General features: G+C 42.1%; 1 protein-coding gene across 1 annotated transcript in view; it reads left to right on the top strand.

The window, feature by feature from the left end:
• Nucleotides 1-684: 684 nt before the first annotated feature.
• PDXDC1 (pyridoxal dependent decarboxylase domain containing 1) overlaps nucleotides 685-18,423 on the top strand; it is a 36,938-nt gene continuing 19,199 nt past the window's right edge. The window contains exons 1-8 of the mRNA XM_060786336.2: nucleotides 685-1,158; nucleotides 12,802-12,875; nucleotides 14,184-14,249; nucleotides 15,390-15,473; nucleotides 15,584-15,730; nucleotides 16,698-16,887; nucleotides 17,440-17,508; nucleotides 17,600-17,678. Of these exons, the coding sequence (XP_060642319.2) occupies nucleotides 1,129-1,158; nucleotides 12,802-12,875; nucleotides 14,184-14,249; nucleotides 15,390-15,473; nucleotides 15,584-15,730; nucleotides 16,698-16,887; nucleotides 17,440-17,508; nucleotides 17,600-17,678 (739 nt within the window). The 5' untranslated portion in view covers nucleotides 685-1,128. The remainder of the gene's footprint in view (nucleotides 1,159-12,801; nucleotides 12,876-14,183; nucleotides 14,250-15,389; nucleotides 15,474-15,583; nucleotides 15,731-16,697; nucleotides 16,888-17,439; nucleotides 17,509-17,599; nucleotides 17,679-18,423) is intronic.

Below are 18,423 nucleotides of genomic sequence, written 5' to 3'. Positions count from 1 at the left end.
ACTGGAGATAGTTTTTAGGTTGTGTTTATTCATCAGCTTCCCTATGCAGTCATTGGCTTCCTTGATGTATGGTAAGAAAACTTTTCCTCTGGGTGGATCTTTGTCTTTACTCCCATGGGTTCATCTTGGTATTGCAACTCTTCTGATGTCTCTGGTGGAGTATCCATTGGCCTGTAGTGCCCAGTTTAGGTGGTTCAGTTCACCTTGGAGGAGGTGAGTGTTGGACAGCAATACTAAAAAAAACGGGAATTTCAGACAAGATTCAGCAAACACCTCCCAATAAAGGATTCCCCCAGGCAGCAACCAGCCAGGCTTTGAAGCTGCAAGGCCATTAAATGCTAATCAAGGTGGCCAGTTGCAACATTCACACTTGCTTCAAGCAGACAAGAGTTCTTTCTCCCACCTTGGACATGATTCCACAGATATATAAACTTCACTTGTCTAGTTTCCAGTACGAGAGTAGACCTCACAACCTCTGAGGATGCCTAGGCAAAACGTCAGGAGAGACTGTTGCTGGAACATGGCCAGACAGCCCGGAAAACTCACAGCACCCAAGTGATTCCGGCCACGAAAGCCTTCGACAACACTTAACCACAGGATGGCCTCAATCCTACACCTGAAACGCGACTCTCTTGGCTGCCCCACGCGCAGGCGCAGTACGCTGCCAGCCCGCCTCCCGAGATTTGAGGAATGTACCAAGTGGTGAGGGGCGCTCAGGGCACGCTCCGGGGATTTGACAGTGATCGACCAAAACAACAACCACCGCAAGAAACTCTCCTGTCATTAGTGGGCTCTTCTAATTCTGTAAAAATTGGAATTGGGGGAGAGGTGTCCCCTTTTTAAAATTTTGGTACATTCCTCCCAATCCGTTCTGAAGCACCTGCTTATCAAATCAGCTACGGAAGCTTGAGAGGGCCTCAAAGTCTTTGCCGCGTTGTTTCCTAGGTGAACGCGCCAGTGCTTTTTTTTTTTCTTCCTTTCCTGACAGGAGCTGCTACGGAAGCCTGCGAGGGCCGTAAATCCTCCCTCGGAGTTGTTTCCTAGGCGAGCGCGCCAGTTCTCTTCCGTCAGCGCTGCCAACGTGGAGCCGGGTGAGGAAGGCGGAAGTCCTCGAGGAGGAGGCAGGCCATGGAGGGCGCCCGGGAGGAGAAGGGCAAGGTAGGCCTTTCTGTCGGGGTAGCGCCAGCTCTGAGGGAAGGGGGCCTCCCCACAGTCTAAGCCTGAGCCTACTTGGGCCTTCCCTCCAGCTGTTTTGGACTCCAACTCCCACAATTCCTAACAGTAGGCTGTTAGGAATTGTGGGAGTTGGAGTCCAAAACACCTGGAGGGCCCAAATTGGCCCAGGCCTAACCTAGATCTATATATGCATGATATTGTTAGTATATTATTGTAATACATTATTGTTACTGTACTATTACTACTAAATTAGGTTTATATTACTTTGACACTATATTATTGCTATATTATATATATGTTATAATATATTATTACTGTATTATATGTATATATTCCAATATATTATTATTACTATATATATAATTGCATTATTATGACATATTGTGATACAATCTATTAATACTAATATCCTGTATTATATATATATTAAAAGTAAAGGTATATATTATGATTGCATTATTATGACTGAGGTGTGCATATATATTACAATACATTGTGTATATACATTTACAATATCTTATTCAAATATATATATTACTTCAATATATTACATTATTACAATATATTATTATTATGTTTATATATATATATATATATATATATATATAAATATAACAATTATTATATATCTATTATTGCAATATATTATTACTATATATAAATCAAGTATATTATCATTACATTATTATTTTTACAATATTTTATTTCTTTATTTTGGGAATTTCTGTTCCACCTTTCTCCTGTCAGACTCAATATTACTATAGTAATATAACTATATACTGTGTATACACACACACACACACACATTATTTTGGGAGTTACTGTGCACCCACAATCAAAGGACAGTGTAGACATAAAAGACAGTGACTCTGGACTAAACATTGTACGCAGACCCAACATGACCAACTTTGAATACTGGTAGGGTTGGAAAAATGACAGATGATGATGAAAGTTATAGTTTACTCATATTTTTATACTTTTTTCTAATGGGTCTATTCTGAAAATCCAAAACCCAGCAATGATTCTTTTTATGGTTATGGTTATAAACCTAACCTGGGCATTGCCGGGTCCTAAGCTTTTTTATTATTATTTGATACATCCCATCAATTAACAAACTTTTGCCATGCAAGTCTTATTTCAGTATATATTATTCCAAAAGTAAAATTTCCTTATATGACACTTTATACATTCCTTAGATGTGTGCCACCCATTACCCATACCCTCCCCCCCCCATTCCCCCCACCCTCCTGGAACAGCAATTTTAAATGGTGTCATTGCATCAATTTAACTGTGTGGAAAGCCTGGTTCAAAATGCTATATCTATCATCTCCATTTATTTTGTTGATTAGAATAGGCCATTTCCTGTACCAGTCTTGTTTTGTATGACTATTTATATACTTGTTTTTCCTTTGATTAATGACATCATTGATTATATATTTCGATAGATAAGCCCACCAAGTTTCTAAATCCCTTCTTGTATTGTCTTTCCATAGCCTGTATTGTGGCTGTCATATATTTTAGGATTTCTGTCTAATTATTGTTATTTTCCTTTGCCTCTATAGTGAGAAACATGAATCTGGCTTTATCCAACTTTGATTCTTTCCCTATTATTTCTTCCATTACATATATTATTTTATTATAATAGTTCTGATTTTTTCTATAATCCCACCACATGTGGGATAATGAACCTATTCCCTCACAATTATGGCAAGGCTTGTTTGAAATATTTCCCATTATGTGAGCTAATTGAAGGGCGGGGGGGGGGGGGGTTCTATGCCATTTGGAAATTTCTTTCTTTTGTGTTAACTTTGATCCTCATATGTTGGATACCTAAGCTAGTCTATAATGAAAGTGAGTGTATGTATATATCTATGTTTGTATGTATGTATTTTCCCAAATGGCTCCAGAGAGCGCTGTAACTTCCGCCAACAATAGATCTGGATCAAACTTGGCACATAGACCCCCAAAAACCAACTTTAAGTCCTGGTGGTGTTTGGGTTGGGATAGTATGGCTGATGAGAGTTGCAGTACATACACCCACATCCACCAGAGACCACTGCGAATCCTATTAGCGATGGATGTGGAACACACTTGCAGAAACAAAGACTGGCTTTTTCTAATAATAGTATTACAAATTATCTATCCCAGGCATCACTGGATACCTAAGCTGGTACAGAATAAGTATAAAAAACCCAAACATTTATTGATCAGAAATCAGTATTTGCAGCTCTTGCTAAACAGGCTGATTTTATTATTATTATTATAATAACTTTATTTGTACCCCGCTAGCATCTCCCAAGGGATTTGATGCGGCTTACAACAGGCCGAAGCCCACACAATACAACAATACAACAATACAGTACCTAGCAAATAAAACAGTTAAGCAAGAATAACAATAGCAGTACAACAAGACATTATTAAAACTGAGCCGGTCAGAGTGGGGGTACAGGATTAAAAGTGCTGATGTGTCGGAGGGATAAGTGCGGTGTGCGGTGATCTTGGTTCTAACTAAAGTGCTTCTGGGATTTGGTACTGGGGTTCCTAGTCTGAAAAGGCACATTGGAACAGCCAGGTTTTCAAATTCTTTCTGAAGACTGCCAGTGTAGGGGCTTGTTTGAGGTCTTTCGGGAGGGCATTCCAGAGGCGGGGGGCCACCACAGAGAAGGCCCTGTCTCGTGTCCCCACCAAGCGCGCTTGTGACGCGGGCGGGATCACGAGCAGGGTCTCTCCAGATGACCGGAGTGAACGTGTGGGTTCGTAGACAGCGATGCGGTCACGCAGGTAGGGTGGTCCCAAACTGTTCAGGGCTTTGTAGGTAAGCACCTGCACCTTAAATTGGGCTCGGAAAATAAACGGCAGCCAGTGAAGCTCTTTAAACAGGAGGGTTGACCTCTCTCTGTAGTGGGTCCCAGTTAACATCCTGGCTGCTGCCCGTTGGACCAATTGGAGTTTCCGAGCCGTTTTCAAGGGCAGCCCCACGTAGAGCGCATTGCAGTAATCCAGTCTGGAGGTGACTAAGGCATGGACCACCCCGGCCAGATCAGCCTTAGCGAGGTACGGTCGTAGCTGGCGCACAAGTCTCAGTTGTGCGAAAGCCCTCCCGGCCACCGCCGACGCCTGAGCCTCAAGCGTGAGCGATGAATCCAGGAGGACTCCCAAGCTACGGACCTGTGGCTTCAGGGGGAGTGTAACCCCGTCCAACACAGGTTGCCACCCTATACCCCGATCTGGTTTACGATCGACCAGGAGGACCTCTGTCTTGTCAGGATTGATCTTCAGCTTGTTCGTCCTCATCCAGATAGACACAGCAGCCAGGCACTCGTCTAGCACCCGAGAGGCCTCCTTGGAATTAGGTGGAAAAGAGTAGTAGAGTTGTGTGTCATCTGCGTAGAGATGGCACCCAACTCCAAAACTCCGGATGACCTCTCCCAGCGGTTTCATGTAGATGTTAAAAAGCATGGGAGATAGAATAGAGCCTTGCGGGACCCCACAGGTCAAGGGCCAGGGGTCCGAGCAGGTATCTCCCAGCTTCACCATCTGGGTTCGTCCCTCCAGGAAGGACCGGAGCCACGACAGAACCGAGCCCCTGAGACCCATCCCAGAGAGGCGACCCAGAAGGATACCATGATCAATGGTATCGAAAGCCGCTGAGATGTCCAAGAGAACCAGCAGGGTCACACTCCCCCTGTCCAGTCCTCTACGGAGGTCATCCACCAAGGCGACCAAGGCTGTCTCGGTGCCATGACCAGGCCTGAAACCAGACTGTGCCTGATCTAGGTAATTGATGTCATCCAGGAAGCCCTGGAGCTGGAGGGCGACCACCCGCTCCAGCACCTTACCCAAAAAAGGGAGGTTGGAGATCGGGCTGTAATTGTTCAGCACCGTAGAGTCAAGGGAAGACTTTTTAAGGAGTGGGCGAACCACAGCCTGTTTTAAGTTAGATAGAAAAATCCCTTGCTCCAACGATGCGTTAATGATCAACACAAACCAATCAACCAACCCCTCCTTGGCAGATTTAATAAGCCAGGATGGGCAAGGGTCTAGGGCCGAAGTGGTCACCTTCACAGCCCCAAGGACCTCCTCCACGGTCTCAGGAAGAACAAGCCGAAAAGAATCCCACAAAATTTGACAAGCAGAAGCCTCAGTCACCTCCCCTGGCACTGCGATGAAATTGGAGTCGAGCTCAAGACGTATCTGGGCAACTTTGCCTGCAAAATGGTGTGCGAAATCGCAACACCGAGCTGCTGGATCGTCCGAGATCTCCTCCACCACAGGTGGGTGAAGGAGCTCCCCGACAACCCGAAACAGCTCTGATGACCTATTTGCTGCAGACGCTATACGGGTGGTCGTGAAAGATTCCCTGGCCACCCGTATAGCCACGGAGTATGCCCTAAGAGAGGCTCTAGCCCGTGCTTGATCAGACACGTCCCGAGATCTTCTCCACTTGCGCTCTAGCCTCCTTCTCGTGTGCTTCATCACAGCCAACTCCTCGGTGAACCAGGGAGACGGCCTGTCATGACGCAACGAGATGGGGCATTCGGGAGCGATCGTATTTATCGCCCTGGACATCTCCTTGTTGTAAAGGTCGACCAAGACGTCAACAGGATCGCCAGGCTCCATGGCAGGAAGAACCCCAAGATTCCTCAGGAATCCATCTGGATCTATCAGTCTCCTGGGGCGGACCATCTTAATTTGTCCTCCACCCCTGCGAAGGTTGGGGGTCGCAGTGAGTCTAAAACTGACCAGATAGTGATCAGACCATGACACTGGAAGGATGTTTTGTTCTTCCACTCTGATCATTCCACTGTCCGCCACAAAAACTAAGTCGAGGGTATGTCCAGCCTGGTGGGTGGGTCCTGATATAATTTGCGACAGTCCTATGGTCGTCATGGCGGCCATAAAGTCCTGAGTTGCGCCAGATAAAGAGGTCTCAGCATGAATGTTAAAATCTCCCAGCACCACCAAGCGCTGGGAGACCAGGGCTGAATTAGAGACCACTTCCGCTAGCTCAGACAGGGAAACTACTGGGTCGCTGGGTGGGCGGTACACCAGCAGAAACCCCAGACTGTCACGGTTCCCCACCCTCAGGTGGACACACTCAAACCCAGATGCTTGCGGTACAGCGCATCTAGTCACGGCGATGGATTGCCGAAAGACCACTGCGACCCCTCCTCCCCGCCCCCCCTGTCTGGCCTGCTGATGCACCCCGAAGCCCGGTGGGCACAGCTGAGTGAGATTTACTCCCCCCAGCTCGTCCAACCAGGTCTCCGTGATGCATGCCAGATCCGCTCTCTCATCCAGAATCAGGTCCTGGATGGCAGAGGTCTTACCATTAACGGATCTGGCATTAATCAGCAGGACCTTGAGACCGAGGGGACTGCCATGGCGCCTACCACTTCCTACCTTCTCCAGGGTCGCAAGAACTCTGTTGCGCTTCTCCCTGGGGTGTTGGTGACCTATGAATCTCCTCCCCCACACGACCTGAATGGCGCCCCCCCCTCTGGGTCCCCCCCCCCCCCTACATAGTTGGAATCAGTGGCTAGTCAACTCTCAGAAGAGGTAAGGCTGGAGTATAATCTCCCTTGGGTGTTAGATAGGGATGCTTCCGATGATGGGGTGGATGGAGAGTCAGCAAAGGAACTGAGTGGACTGAATAAAGGAAGTGTCCTTGGGCGGGAATGAGTGGCTGATTGTAAGGGGACAACTGGGGCAGATGGGGTCTCGAATTGGTACAAGCCAGGAGGGGGAGCCCTAACCGGGGAACTGTCTGTGGAATTCTCACGGGGGCCTGATGGAACAGAACGAGAAGGCACCCCGGTGTCAAAGAGGGGGCGAATGAAGGGGTCCACAACTACCCTTCTGATGGTAATGCCCCATTTCTTTAGACAAGATTGCATTGTCATTAGCTCCCCAAGCCATCGGTTGTCTTCTGGTGTAATTAGAAGACGAGAGGAGCGGTCAGGAGATTGATAGTCCCTCCGCAGCCATGTTATGGCCTCCAATCTTATATCCCGTGGTCTTTTTCCTAAGATTTGGGCTAATGAGTCACAGACCGCCCTCCTAGAGGTCCATCTGCCTCTGTTTATCATTAGGTCAGCAATGTCCACCGCAAAATTGTCTGTTAGGAGGTGTTGGTCCTGGGTCCTATTTAAGAAGTACAACTGAAGCACCTTTTGCAGAGTCCACTTGTAAATACTGCACAATGGATTCTTGTAAATGTCTGAAGCTCAGTGTTGTTCAGAAACCCACTGTTGTCAAAATTTTGGGACCCCAGCATTAACCCAAAGGGACCTCATTTGAGGTCAGGACCCACAGTTTAAGAAGCAGTGGCTTAGATTACATTCTGTTATAGATTGCTGACCAACCAGAGTGAATGGCTTTTCTTCATTCAGAGAAATGACCAGTGGAGGGCTACAGGAATCTGCCCTGGGCCCAGTGCTATTCAACATCTTTATCAGTGACTTGGATGATGAAATAGAGGGCATGCTGATCTGATTTGCACATGACACCAAATTAGGAGAGGTTGCTAATACTCCAGAGGACAGGGTCAGGATTCAAAATGACCTTCACAGATTAGAGAGCTGGTTGGCCAAAACTAACAAAATGAATTTCAGCCAGGAAAAATGTACAGTACTACACTTTGACAATAAAAAGGAAATCACAGATATATGGTTGGGGAACACCTGGCTTGAAAACAAAACATGTGGAAGATATCTAGGAGTCTTAGCAGACCATAAGCCAAACATGGGTCTTGCTAGAAATGCACGTGCAGTGCATTGTCAGTGTAGAAAATGCTTTAATGTTTTATTTAAATATTTATGTATTTCATTGAGTCCTACTTCCAGAGAGTGGAAGTCTAAAAGCAGGGTCTAAAAATCAGTAAACATTATTATTATTATTATTATTATTATTATTATTATTACTATTTAAGTTCACGTTTACTTACACTTATCTTTATGCCTATAGATGTATAGATATTTTCTGGCTATGTGTGTTATTTAGGCATTGGTGGTTACTGTTTTTACACAAAGTGAAAGACACCTGTATTCTTGTTACTGGACATCTCTTAATATACATTTTTCTTCAAAGACATACATACCTTTCTTAATCACAACCAATGTATGATAGAGTTGGACTTACATGTTCTTTCTCAGTTTTGTATTTACCTAGTTTACAGTTGTAACTGTGATGATTTGCTGGTTTATATTTACATATTTTCAGAATATTCAATCTTTAATAATAAACTAATGGCTATGATTTTAACAAACATACCAGTTAGAATTTAGAAGTTTGATGTTGCCTTGTTTTATGAATTAGTCTTTAACAATCCCTTTTGGGTTGCCTTCTCATTAGTTGATAAATTAGTTTTAATCATTTAAGAGCTTCTCTTGGAGAAATACCCAAATCTAAATCCCCTTGTGCATTTGACATAAATTGACACATTTTTGATTAGTGTGTTCAGTGTGTTTTGTTCCTCAGGTCCTTCTTTCCTTTTTTGTATAACTACAGATTTGTTAACAGGGTCAGAAGCCAAATAGTTGCTATGGGGAATGACCTTTTTAGAAGGGATTGAAATACTTTAATTATAGGACCCAGTGAAATGTGAACATTCATTTTCCTAGGTGTCGGCAGCGGCCAGGAGCATCTTTGCACAGTTAAAACTTGAGCGCCAGCTGCACCCGTACCTTGAGACACCAGACTTGGCCATGGTAGTCCATGCCTTAGTCATATCCCGTTTGGACTATTGCAACACTCTCTACGTGGGGCTGCCTTTGAAGATCGTTTGTAAGCTACATCTAGTCCAAAGATTGGCAGCCAGGTTACTAACTGGGGGCCCGTACAGGGAGAGAACGACTCCCATGCTACGGCAGCTGCACTGGTTGCCGGTCCGCTTCTGGGCTAAATACAAAGTGCTGGTCATTACCTATACAGCTCTAAACAGTTCGGGTAGGCTATTTGTGTGATTGCATCTCCCTATCTAGGACATCTCGTTCAGGACATCTCGGTCAGCAGAGGAGACCTATTCTCGGTCCCACCTCTGTCTCAAGCATGGCTGGTGGGAATGAGAGAGGAGGCCTTCTCCATGATCGCTCCCTGTCTCTGGAACTCCCCACCTAAATAGATAAAAATGCCCCCCACCTTCCTCTTCTTAAAAAAAACTATTGAAAGCGTATGGAGAGGAGGAGGACTAGGACACTTTAAATTAATGCCATTAGATCGCTGGCTAACCTAATTCTACCTCGTGGCAGCTATGGTACACTTTAAGTGAACACCTGCAATAGCCATTTCTAATTGTATTTTAATTGTTTTACAGGATAAATGTTTTTAATGTTAATTCATGTTATTAGTGTTATTATGTCTTATTGGATTATTTTTATTCTGTTTTCATTTCTGTTAATTCTTTTGTTATAAGTTTATTGTTATTATTTTGCATTGCTTTGGATTTTTGGTAAGTGTGTATTTATTTAGGTCATTGAATGTTTGCCTGTGTGTAGCCCTCCCTGAGTCCCTTTGAGGAGCAAGGTTGGTTTCAGAATAATTTATTTATTTATTTATTTATTTATTTATTTCTGTTCTCTGTGTTGCCAGTCTCTATTGTGGAGATTATTTTATTTAATGTTCAGACTAGTACTTGGTTAAAGAATGTCCAGTTACAGTTGTTTATTATGTGAATTTGAATCTAAATCTAATTTTTAGTCCCAATTAGAATACACCAGTTGAGTCAATGGGAACATAAGTCAGCTGTTTTGTAAATTCCATCAACTCAGTGGGCCTCCTTTATTTGGGAATAACAATGGGACTTGGACATGAATTTATTGATCTAAACATGTATATGAGCACAAGCAGTTGCGCTGAAAAAGAAAATGTATTTTCTTTGTTTTGGTCTGAAAACATCAATCAACACTGATTATAACAAACAAACAAAAAGCTGCTGTGTTGGCCCATGAGAAAAAAACAAAAGAACAGGAAGCATTGGTGTAATTCTAGAATCAGGATTTCAAACTGGTTTGTCCACATTTACAAAGTCCAACTTTCTTCAAACAGGTGGGGTGACATGTTGGCATTTACTTTATTGCCATTTTCCCTCCTGGCCAGTATAATTCAGAACATATCCCACTGAGCTGTCGAGTTTCCAGTTTGAGGTGGAAAGCTTGTGGTAAAAACTTCCAATAGAAGTGTTTTAGGAAAGATAAACTTTCTATGAGGTTTGGAAAACCAAAAGGTCTTCTCTAGCAACACAGCAGCTGCCCTGTAATGTCCCACTACTCACATTATTTATTTGTGTATTTGTGCTGTTTGTACCCTGTGACTCACATTTGTATGAAATTGCTAGAATGGCTATAAATAAGAAAGGGACCACTGAGAAAATGCATGTAATTATGTAGTCCTCCCTCTCACCACCATTAGATGCAGTAGCTGTCTCCCTTTTGCAGGTATAAGGAATGCTTGTTGGGTGAGAGCATTGTCTGCATTTATTTATTTCATTATTTACGATATTTCTAACCTGCCTTTCTCGAACCCGAAGGTGACTCAAGGTGGCTTACAAGCAGGCAGCAATTCGATGCCTAACAATATACAATTAACAGAATTAAAAATGCATTCAATAAAACATATAAAATCAATGCCTTCATTGTTAGTCTCATTGTCCATAAATCGTTGTATGAGCCGTTCCAATGTTCACTTTCGTCTAATACCATGTTTGAATGTATCATTAGATTCTGAAGGCTTGTTCAAATAGTCACAGTTTCACTTTTTCCTGGAAGGTCAAGAGGGTGGGGGCTAATCTAATAACCCTGGGGAGGGCGTTCCACAACCGAGGGACCACCACTGAGAAGGTCTGTCTCTTGTCCCCGCCAGTCGCGCCTGCAAAGAAGGCGAGACCGAGAGCAGGACCCCACTGAACTATCTTAAACTCTTAGATGGTTCATAGGGAGAAATACGTTTGGACAGGTAAGCTGGGTTGGAAGCATTTAGAGCTTTATAGACTAAAGCCAGCACTTTGAATTGTGCCCGGTAGCAAACTAGCAGCCAGTAGTAAACTTGGCATAGCAGAGGGGTTGTATGCTCCCTGAATGCCACTAAATGCCCGTTGGACCATTTGAAGCTTCCGAACAGTCTTCAAAGGCAACTCCATGTAGACTAGCGCATTGTAGTAGTCCATACGGGATGTAACCAGAGCGTGGACTACCATGGCTAAGTCAGACTTCGCAAGGTATGGGTGCAACTGGCACACAAGTTTTAATTGTGCGAATGCTCCCCTGGCCACCGCCAAGACCTGGGGTTCCAGGCTCAGCGATGAGTCCAGGAGAATACCCAAGCTGCAAACCTGCATTTCAGGAGAACTCTAACTCCATCCAACATAGGCTGTAACCCTATGCCCTGTTCAGTCTTACGACTGACCAAGAGTACTTCTGTCTTGTCTGGATTCAATTTCAGTTTGTTCGCCCTCATCCAGACCGTCACAGCTGCCAAACACAGTTCAGGACCTGAACAGCCTCATTAGTAGCAGGTGGAAAGGAGTGATAGAGTTGAACATCATCTGTGTACAGGTGACATCAAACTCCAAAACTTTGGATGATTTCTCCCAGTGGCTTCATGTAGATGTTAAACAACATGGGAGTCAGTATTGACCCCTGCGGAACTCCACAAGACAATGGTTGTGGGGCCAAGAAGGTGTCCCCCAATAACAACTTCTTGGAATGGCCTTCTAGGAAGGACTAGAGCCACTGTAAAACAGTACTCCCAAGGCCCATTCCCACAAGGTGATCCAGAAGGATACCGTGATCTACGGTATCGAAGGCCGCTGAGAGGTGCAGCAGAACCAACATGGACACACTCCTCCTGTCTAGTTTCCGGCATAGATCATCCACTAAGGCAACCAAGGTTGTCTTGGTACCATGTCCCAGCCTGAAGCCAGACTGTGCCAGATCTAGATTATCTTGACTGTATATGTGTATTTGTAAAACATTTGTACTTGTATGTTAGTCTTGCTTATCAAACTTTTCCCACCTTAAACACTTTTTAATAGTAAGGTCATTCATTAAGCCAGATGATTTTATTTTCTTCCTGTGTTCTTACCTTTTCAAATAAATACCTCACTGATCTGTAATGTAATGAAATGGCTTACTGTTGCTGATAATTATACATTACATTATAGTGAAAATCTGTTTTGTGGCATATCAAGTTCCCAACTTCAAAGTCTTCTGTTGTTATCGTAACATCCTGGTGGCTTTGGTTGAAAACATCTGATAACTGATTTTTTACTAAGCAGCTCTGTAGAACAAGGAAGCAGAAGCAAATATAATAAAATAGATAGGCATATATTTCTAAATAAACTTTGAACAAATAAGGAACTCTTTTGTGAAATAGGAGTTTATAGTTCTATCGTTATATGCCTGTAGTAAGAGGGGTGTGCTTCATATTGAGAAAACTGGTAGAGGCACCCACAGATTAAACCAAGAATAGTCTGAAAATATTTGGAAAACAAAGTTTGATAAAAGAAAACTTGGGAACCCTCAAGAGCCAAGCAAGAGCTATCTACTTAATGTATGCCATTTGGGTATGTAACAAGTTTAGTGGCTTACGAGACTAGCATGAGCATTTTTTTCTTCTTCTTTTAACCAGATGGTTGATTCTGCCTTAGCAGAAATGGGAAAGAATCTCAATGAGGCTATGAAGCTGCTTGAAGATAATCAAAGGTACTTATTGGTAAAAGCATTGATGGACAGTTAGGGCTGTAGCAAGGATATTGCTGATTGTAATGTTTTCGTTCATGTTAGCAAAGCTGGAAATCTATATTATTTGGCTATATTAAAATTATAGGCTTGTCCCTTTCTTGACTTGTAATGGACATTTAATCATTATGTATGTGAAATGCCAGGAACTAAAAAACTATGTAGCTAGCTAGTGTTTTATAAACAAGACTATTTTGTCTATCCCTGCAATCCTAGATTTGGAACTGGGAAATTAAGCTGGGCAATGCCTTTCTGCGTGATTTCAGGAAAATTAGGACAAGTAAAGGGTCATGGGAATGGAAAGTTCTGGATCCCCTTTCTGACTTAATATCTGTGTATCAAACTGTTGTTGGAGGTAAAGGGACAACATGAAATGAGGGAGTCTTCCTCACTCTGCCATCCTTCATTGTGCCAGCTGACATTAATTTTAGAAGACACAGTTGGAGCCATGCTCTTGGAGTCTCTGGTCTAGCCAGCGTGGTTGCTGTAGGCTGAGAAATCTATTCCAAACAAAATACCTATAAATAAACCTCTAATACACAAAGCCTGAGGGCAGAGATGTACAGGTGAGGCTGTGCCAATTCTTAGTCACTGGCATTCATAGTCAGACAATGTGTTGAACAAAGGCCTTCACTCCAAAGTTGCAGTAGAGAGAGAGCTTTTCTATCTTAAGCCTTTACTGAAGACAGGGATAGTTTGCAGGTTTCCTTGCAGATGCTGTAGCTGTGAGTAAAGCATAGTTTTGACGCTGCATGTGAAGGCGTAGTTGGCATTATATACAATATTTAAAGATGCTAACAAATAAAGTAGAAGCAAATGAAACACTTGTGGGATCATTCAAATTTTAGTTAAATATTTCCAACCATATGTTTAAGACGTGTGTTTACTGTCAGGGTTGCATTTCCAGTTCTATAAACTTTGTAGGCCTGGACTTTGGCTTTTATAGCAAATTTTGACCTAACCCAATTGTTAGTTTCCACTAAAGTGACTCATTGCATCAAAAGAATTTACATAAATGACATATCAAAATCCCACTGACTGAAAGGTTTTAGAAAGCGTATTTGAAAATTGTAATGTTTGCATTACTAAGTTACAATGCTAAGTATTTTGGAAATCTCTTAATGAATCATGAAACGAGATCATAGTCAATATTTCAAATGTCATTTGGCTGCTTACATACAGATATTTTTCTTTCTAAATCAAGATACAGTGAAAATGTTGTTTGCATCCACAACCTGTAAATTTACTCACATGGTTGTATGCTTAAATTAGGAAAGTGGAGGAAGAAAATGAAAAAAAGTATACAAGAAAAGATATTCCTGGTCCACTTCAAGGCAGGTAGGTGATAGAGTCATGGATCCCTGTTTTTTTCTTTTCTTTTTTCTATATGTAGATCACTTTTTTTAGTTTTTGGAAGTTAGGTATTATGTTGATCTATGACGAGACTGATTCAGTTGCTAGAGCAATGTTTTGCGTTCAGATGTTTCCAGATTTGGTTCCTCATGTTTCTGGATCTCAACCATTAGGACTATGAAAGCAATCCTATCTAAAATCTTTGACTTGTTATCAATTAGACAATGGGCATTTTTCTGGCATGAGTTATGCTCAAGTGCAAAATGTGCAAAACCACAACAATTCTTATTGCTATTTTCCTTCTACTTTCAGCATAACTATTTGGAAGAGTGAGACGACTTTTAGTTTTCATGCTAAACAAAAGGCTTAAAACTAATTATAGCTAGTTTCAACAAGCTTCATAATTCATGGTTTACAGTTGGCTTGTTTGAAATAGAGTATGGTTAGTATTTATTGCAGTTTGTCACTCAATGCAATATGAGAGACTAGTTTGAGTAATTCTGAAGACTGGAAAGTCCTCTTTGCTGCACAAGACAAAGGTGCAGGCCCGAAGCTCACTTCATCTCTTACATATCGTGATCATATGAAATGTATTGTGACAAGTCCTGGGCCACATGAAATATTGGTCTGATAAGGCAGCTACATGTATTATGCTTTTGATGTGGCCAAGATTTGATTAGAGGTGTCAAAACTGAGCTTGATAGATTGGTGGCTGATACTTTTCCACCCAGACATTAGCAAAATAGACTACCTCTTGTTCCATGTTATTCTGACACATGGTACAAACCAGTAATTTTATATGTTCCTCTTGTTCCTGCCAATAAGAGCTCAAAGCAAATACATCACTGTGGGTGTGTTTGTGTTTCTAACGAACCAGAGGATGAGAAAAGAAGTATCCATGGTGTTTTCAGGGTCCCCAGAGTATCATTCTGCTGTGTTACAGTACCATAATGCACATTATTGGTTCAGAGTTTAAGATGCTATGTTTATAATGTGCTGCATTGTGGATGTGGTTATCCAAAGCCACTTACTATAAACTGTTGGAAGCTCATTTTCTGTTATATTCAATTGACCTTATTTTGCAATCATTCCAAGAATCTTATTTTTATTTCCTTCTTTCTCCAGTGGGCAAGACATGGTAAGCATTCTGCAGTTGGTTCAAAACCTTATGCATGGAGATGAGGACGAAGAATCACGACAGTCTTACCGGTACTTATTAAATGAGAATAATTGATGCCTGTATAGATTATTGGTGATGATTTTAATGTATTGATGATGGTTTTGTTGATCATAATTTCTCATGGGTTTCTGGCTTGTAGGCTTCAGAATGTTGGCGAAAAGGGTCACATGGCTCTTTTAGGACACAGCCTGGCGGCTTACATTTCAGTGCTGGACAGAGAGAGGCTGAGAAAACTTACAACTAGGATCCTTTCCGATACAACTTTGTGGCTTTGTAGGCTCTTCAGGTATCTGACAGTTTAAATGTCTTCTGCTCTTCTTTCCCCTCCTCCATTTCTCAATAAGTGCATCTCAAAGAAACTTGCAAATGATTTTAAACGATCATACGTGCATGTGTGCATGCAGATGTGCATGTAATCAAAATGCAAACCAGTGGGACTTCTGCCATGTTTGTCCTGGATTCAAGATAGATATATCAAGAGCAATAGGTTTGTTAATTACTGTAGTGTGTGCATATCTGTTTGTATGCTATCCAAAAACCAACCTATAGAATTAAAGCACTTAAGATGCATTAGGGGGTGTACTATATTTGTCCTAAAAGTGGCATTAAGGTAAAGGTTTCTCTTGACATTAAGTCTAGTTGTGTCTGACTCTGGGGGAAGCTGAAGAACCGGCATTGTCTGCAGCCACCTCCAGGGTCACTTGCCAGCATGACTGCATGGAGCGCCGTTACCTTCCCGCCAGAATGGTACCTATTGATCTACTCAGATTTGCATGTTTTCGTACTGCTAGACTGGCAGAAGCTGGAGCTAACAGCAGGGGTTAACCCAGATTCAAACCACCAACCTTTTGGTCAGCAAGTTCAGCAGCTCAGCGATTTAACCTGCTGTTCCACCAGGGACATTACAAGGAATGTAAATAATGGATGCCAAAATACACTTTTATACATAGTACATTTTCCCCACCCCTGTATGTTATACATTAGGCAACTTCATTTTTTAAACAAGCTTAACAAGGCAATGTTCTCTGCAGAGGATGTGTTCAGTTTTGCTTTAAAACAGGAGTGTTTCTTTTTTTTTAAACAGGGAGTGACTTCACATCACTCTCACAGTTTAAGAGTACATAACAACATAACCATGGGAGAAAAGGGATAAAAGTAAATAAATAAATAAATAAATAAATAAATAATGTGATTCAAAATGGGCAAGCTGGTATCTTCTCAGAAAGTTCATATTTAATTATTTTATATTACAGATTTGAAAATGGCTCAGCATATTACCATGAAGATGACCGTGACGGCATTCTAAAAATCTGCAGACTTGTTATTCATTCACGCTATGAAGACTATGCTACCGAAGGCTTTAATGTACTATATACCAAACAACCAGTGATATACATTAGTTCTGCAGCCAGGTCCGGCTTAGGCCAGTCTCTTTGCAATCAGGTAAAATGGAATTTGTTGGTTTTTATCTTCAAAGCTTGGAAATACTACTATCCAAGATGGCTAGGACAACCCTAAGTATAAAGTTTAGGGCAGGTACTGGTTAAATGGCCTTGGAGGGCTACATCCAGCCCACAGGCCTTTGTTTGGGGATCCCTGGTCTATTGAAATGCACATTCTGCTTTGAATCCAGTATGGCTATCATCACACCTCTACTCCACTCTTCTGTGTGCTTTGGCATTTTATCAATCTGAATATTGTTGCTGCCTTTTTAAAAAGCCACTTTGTTTAAAATGTAAGACCTTGCTCATGTGAAAGAGAAGACATTGCCATAAGTCTTAGTGCTGGAAACAGGAAAAACTACTAGCTACTAAACTCAGTTTAATTTGGAAGCGTCCACAAAATCTGGGCTAAAAGAGAACACTGTAGTTGACAGGCTGCTCACCACTCAGTATAAACCCCTGTGTGTATATTTCAATGAAGAAATGTAAAATGCATTCCTGAAATTAACAAATCAAGCTAGAATTAACATTTGTGCCTCTCTTTTCTCCTCAGCTTGGCTTACCCCTCTCGTGCATGTGTCATGTGCCTTGTAACACTATGTTTGGTTCTCAGCATCAAATGGTAAGTTTGATTTTTTTCTTTAAAAAGCCAAAGAAGCACCATGTCTTATACTTTTGGATATAAAAATAATTTCCCCTCTGTTTGATAACAGGATGTTGCCTTATTGGATAGACTGATTAAGGATGACATTGAATCCGGAAAGCTGCCAATATTACTAGTGGCCAATGCTGGTATGTAGCTATTTCTACCTCTCTGTGCCCAAGAATCCTTCAGATTATTATTGTGAATGAATGGGAATTAGCAGATTGCAACATTCTAATGTTTTGTCATTATCAAACCTCATTCTTACTAAGCTGATAAACCCAATTTGAGGATGTTATTAATTTAGGTAGAGGTTTACATTGAAGAATGCTCTTCTGTAGTATAAAAAATTAATCAGCCCTGAGTGTAAAAGTTCCCTTCTTTTAAATGAAATCTGGAATTCTATCTGAAGCCAAAACATTCTCATCCATTTGTTGTCAAAGGCTTTCATGGCTGGAATTACTGGGTTACTGTGAGTTTTCTGGGCTATATGGCCATTTTCCAGAAGCATTCTCTCCTGACATTTCACTCACATCTATGGCGGGCATCCTCAGAGGTTGTGAGGTCTGTTGGAAATTGGGCAGGTGGGGTTTATCTGGCTACCAGTATTTTTTAAAAAAACTCTGAAATCAGAACAGTAAAGAACAACACTCAGAAAACAGGGGAATTCCAGACAAGAAACAATCAGGGCCAGCTAGCACCTCCTAACAAAGGATTCCCCCAGGCAGGAAGCACCGAGACTTTGAAGCTGATAAGCTATTCAGTGCTTATCAAGCTGGCCAGTTGCAACATTCACACTTGCTTCCAACAGACAAAGAGTTTTTTCTCCCACCCTCGACATTCCCCAAATATACAAACCCCACTTGCCTAGTTTCCAACAGACCTCACAACCTC

Source organism: Anolis sagrei, chromosome X, assembly GCF_037176765.1.
Source record: "Anolis sagrei isolate rAnoSag1 chromosome X, rAnoSag1.mat, whole genome shotgun sequence".
Taxonomy (NCBI): domain Eukaryota; kingdom Metazoa; phylum Chordata; class Lepidosauria; order Squamata; family Dactyloidae; genus Anolis; species Anolis sagrei.
This window is presented reverse-complemented; position numbering and strand designations above follow the sequence as displayed.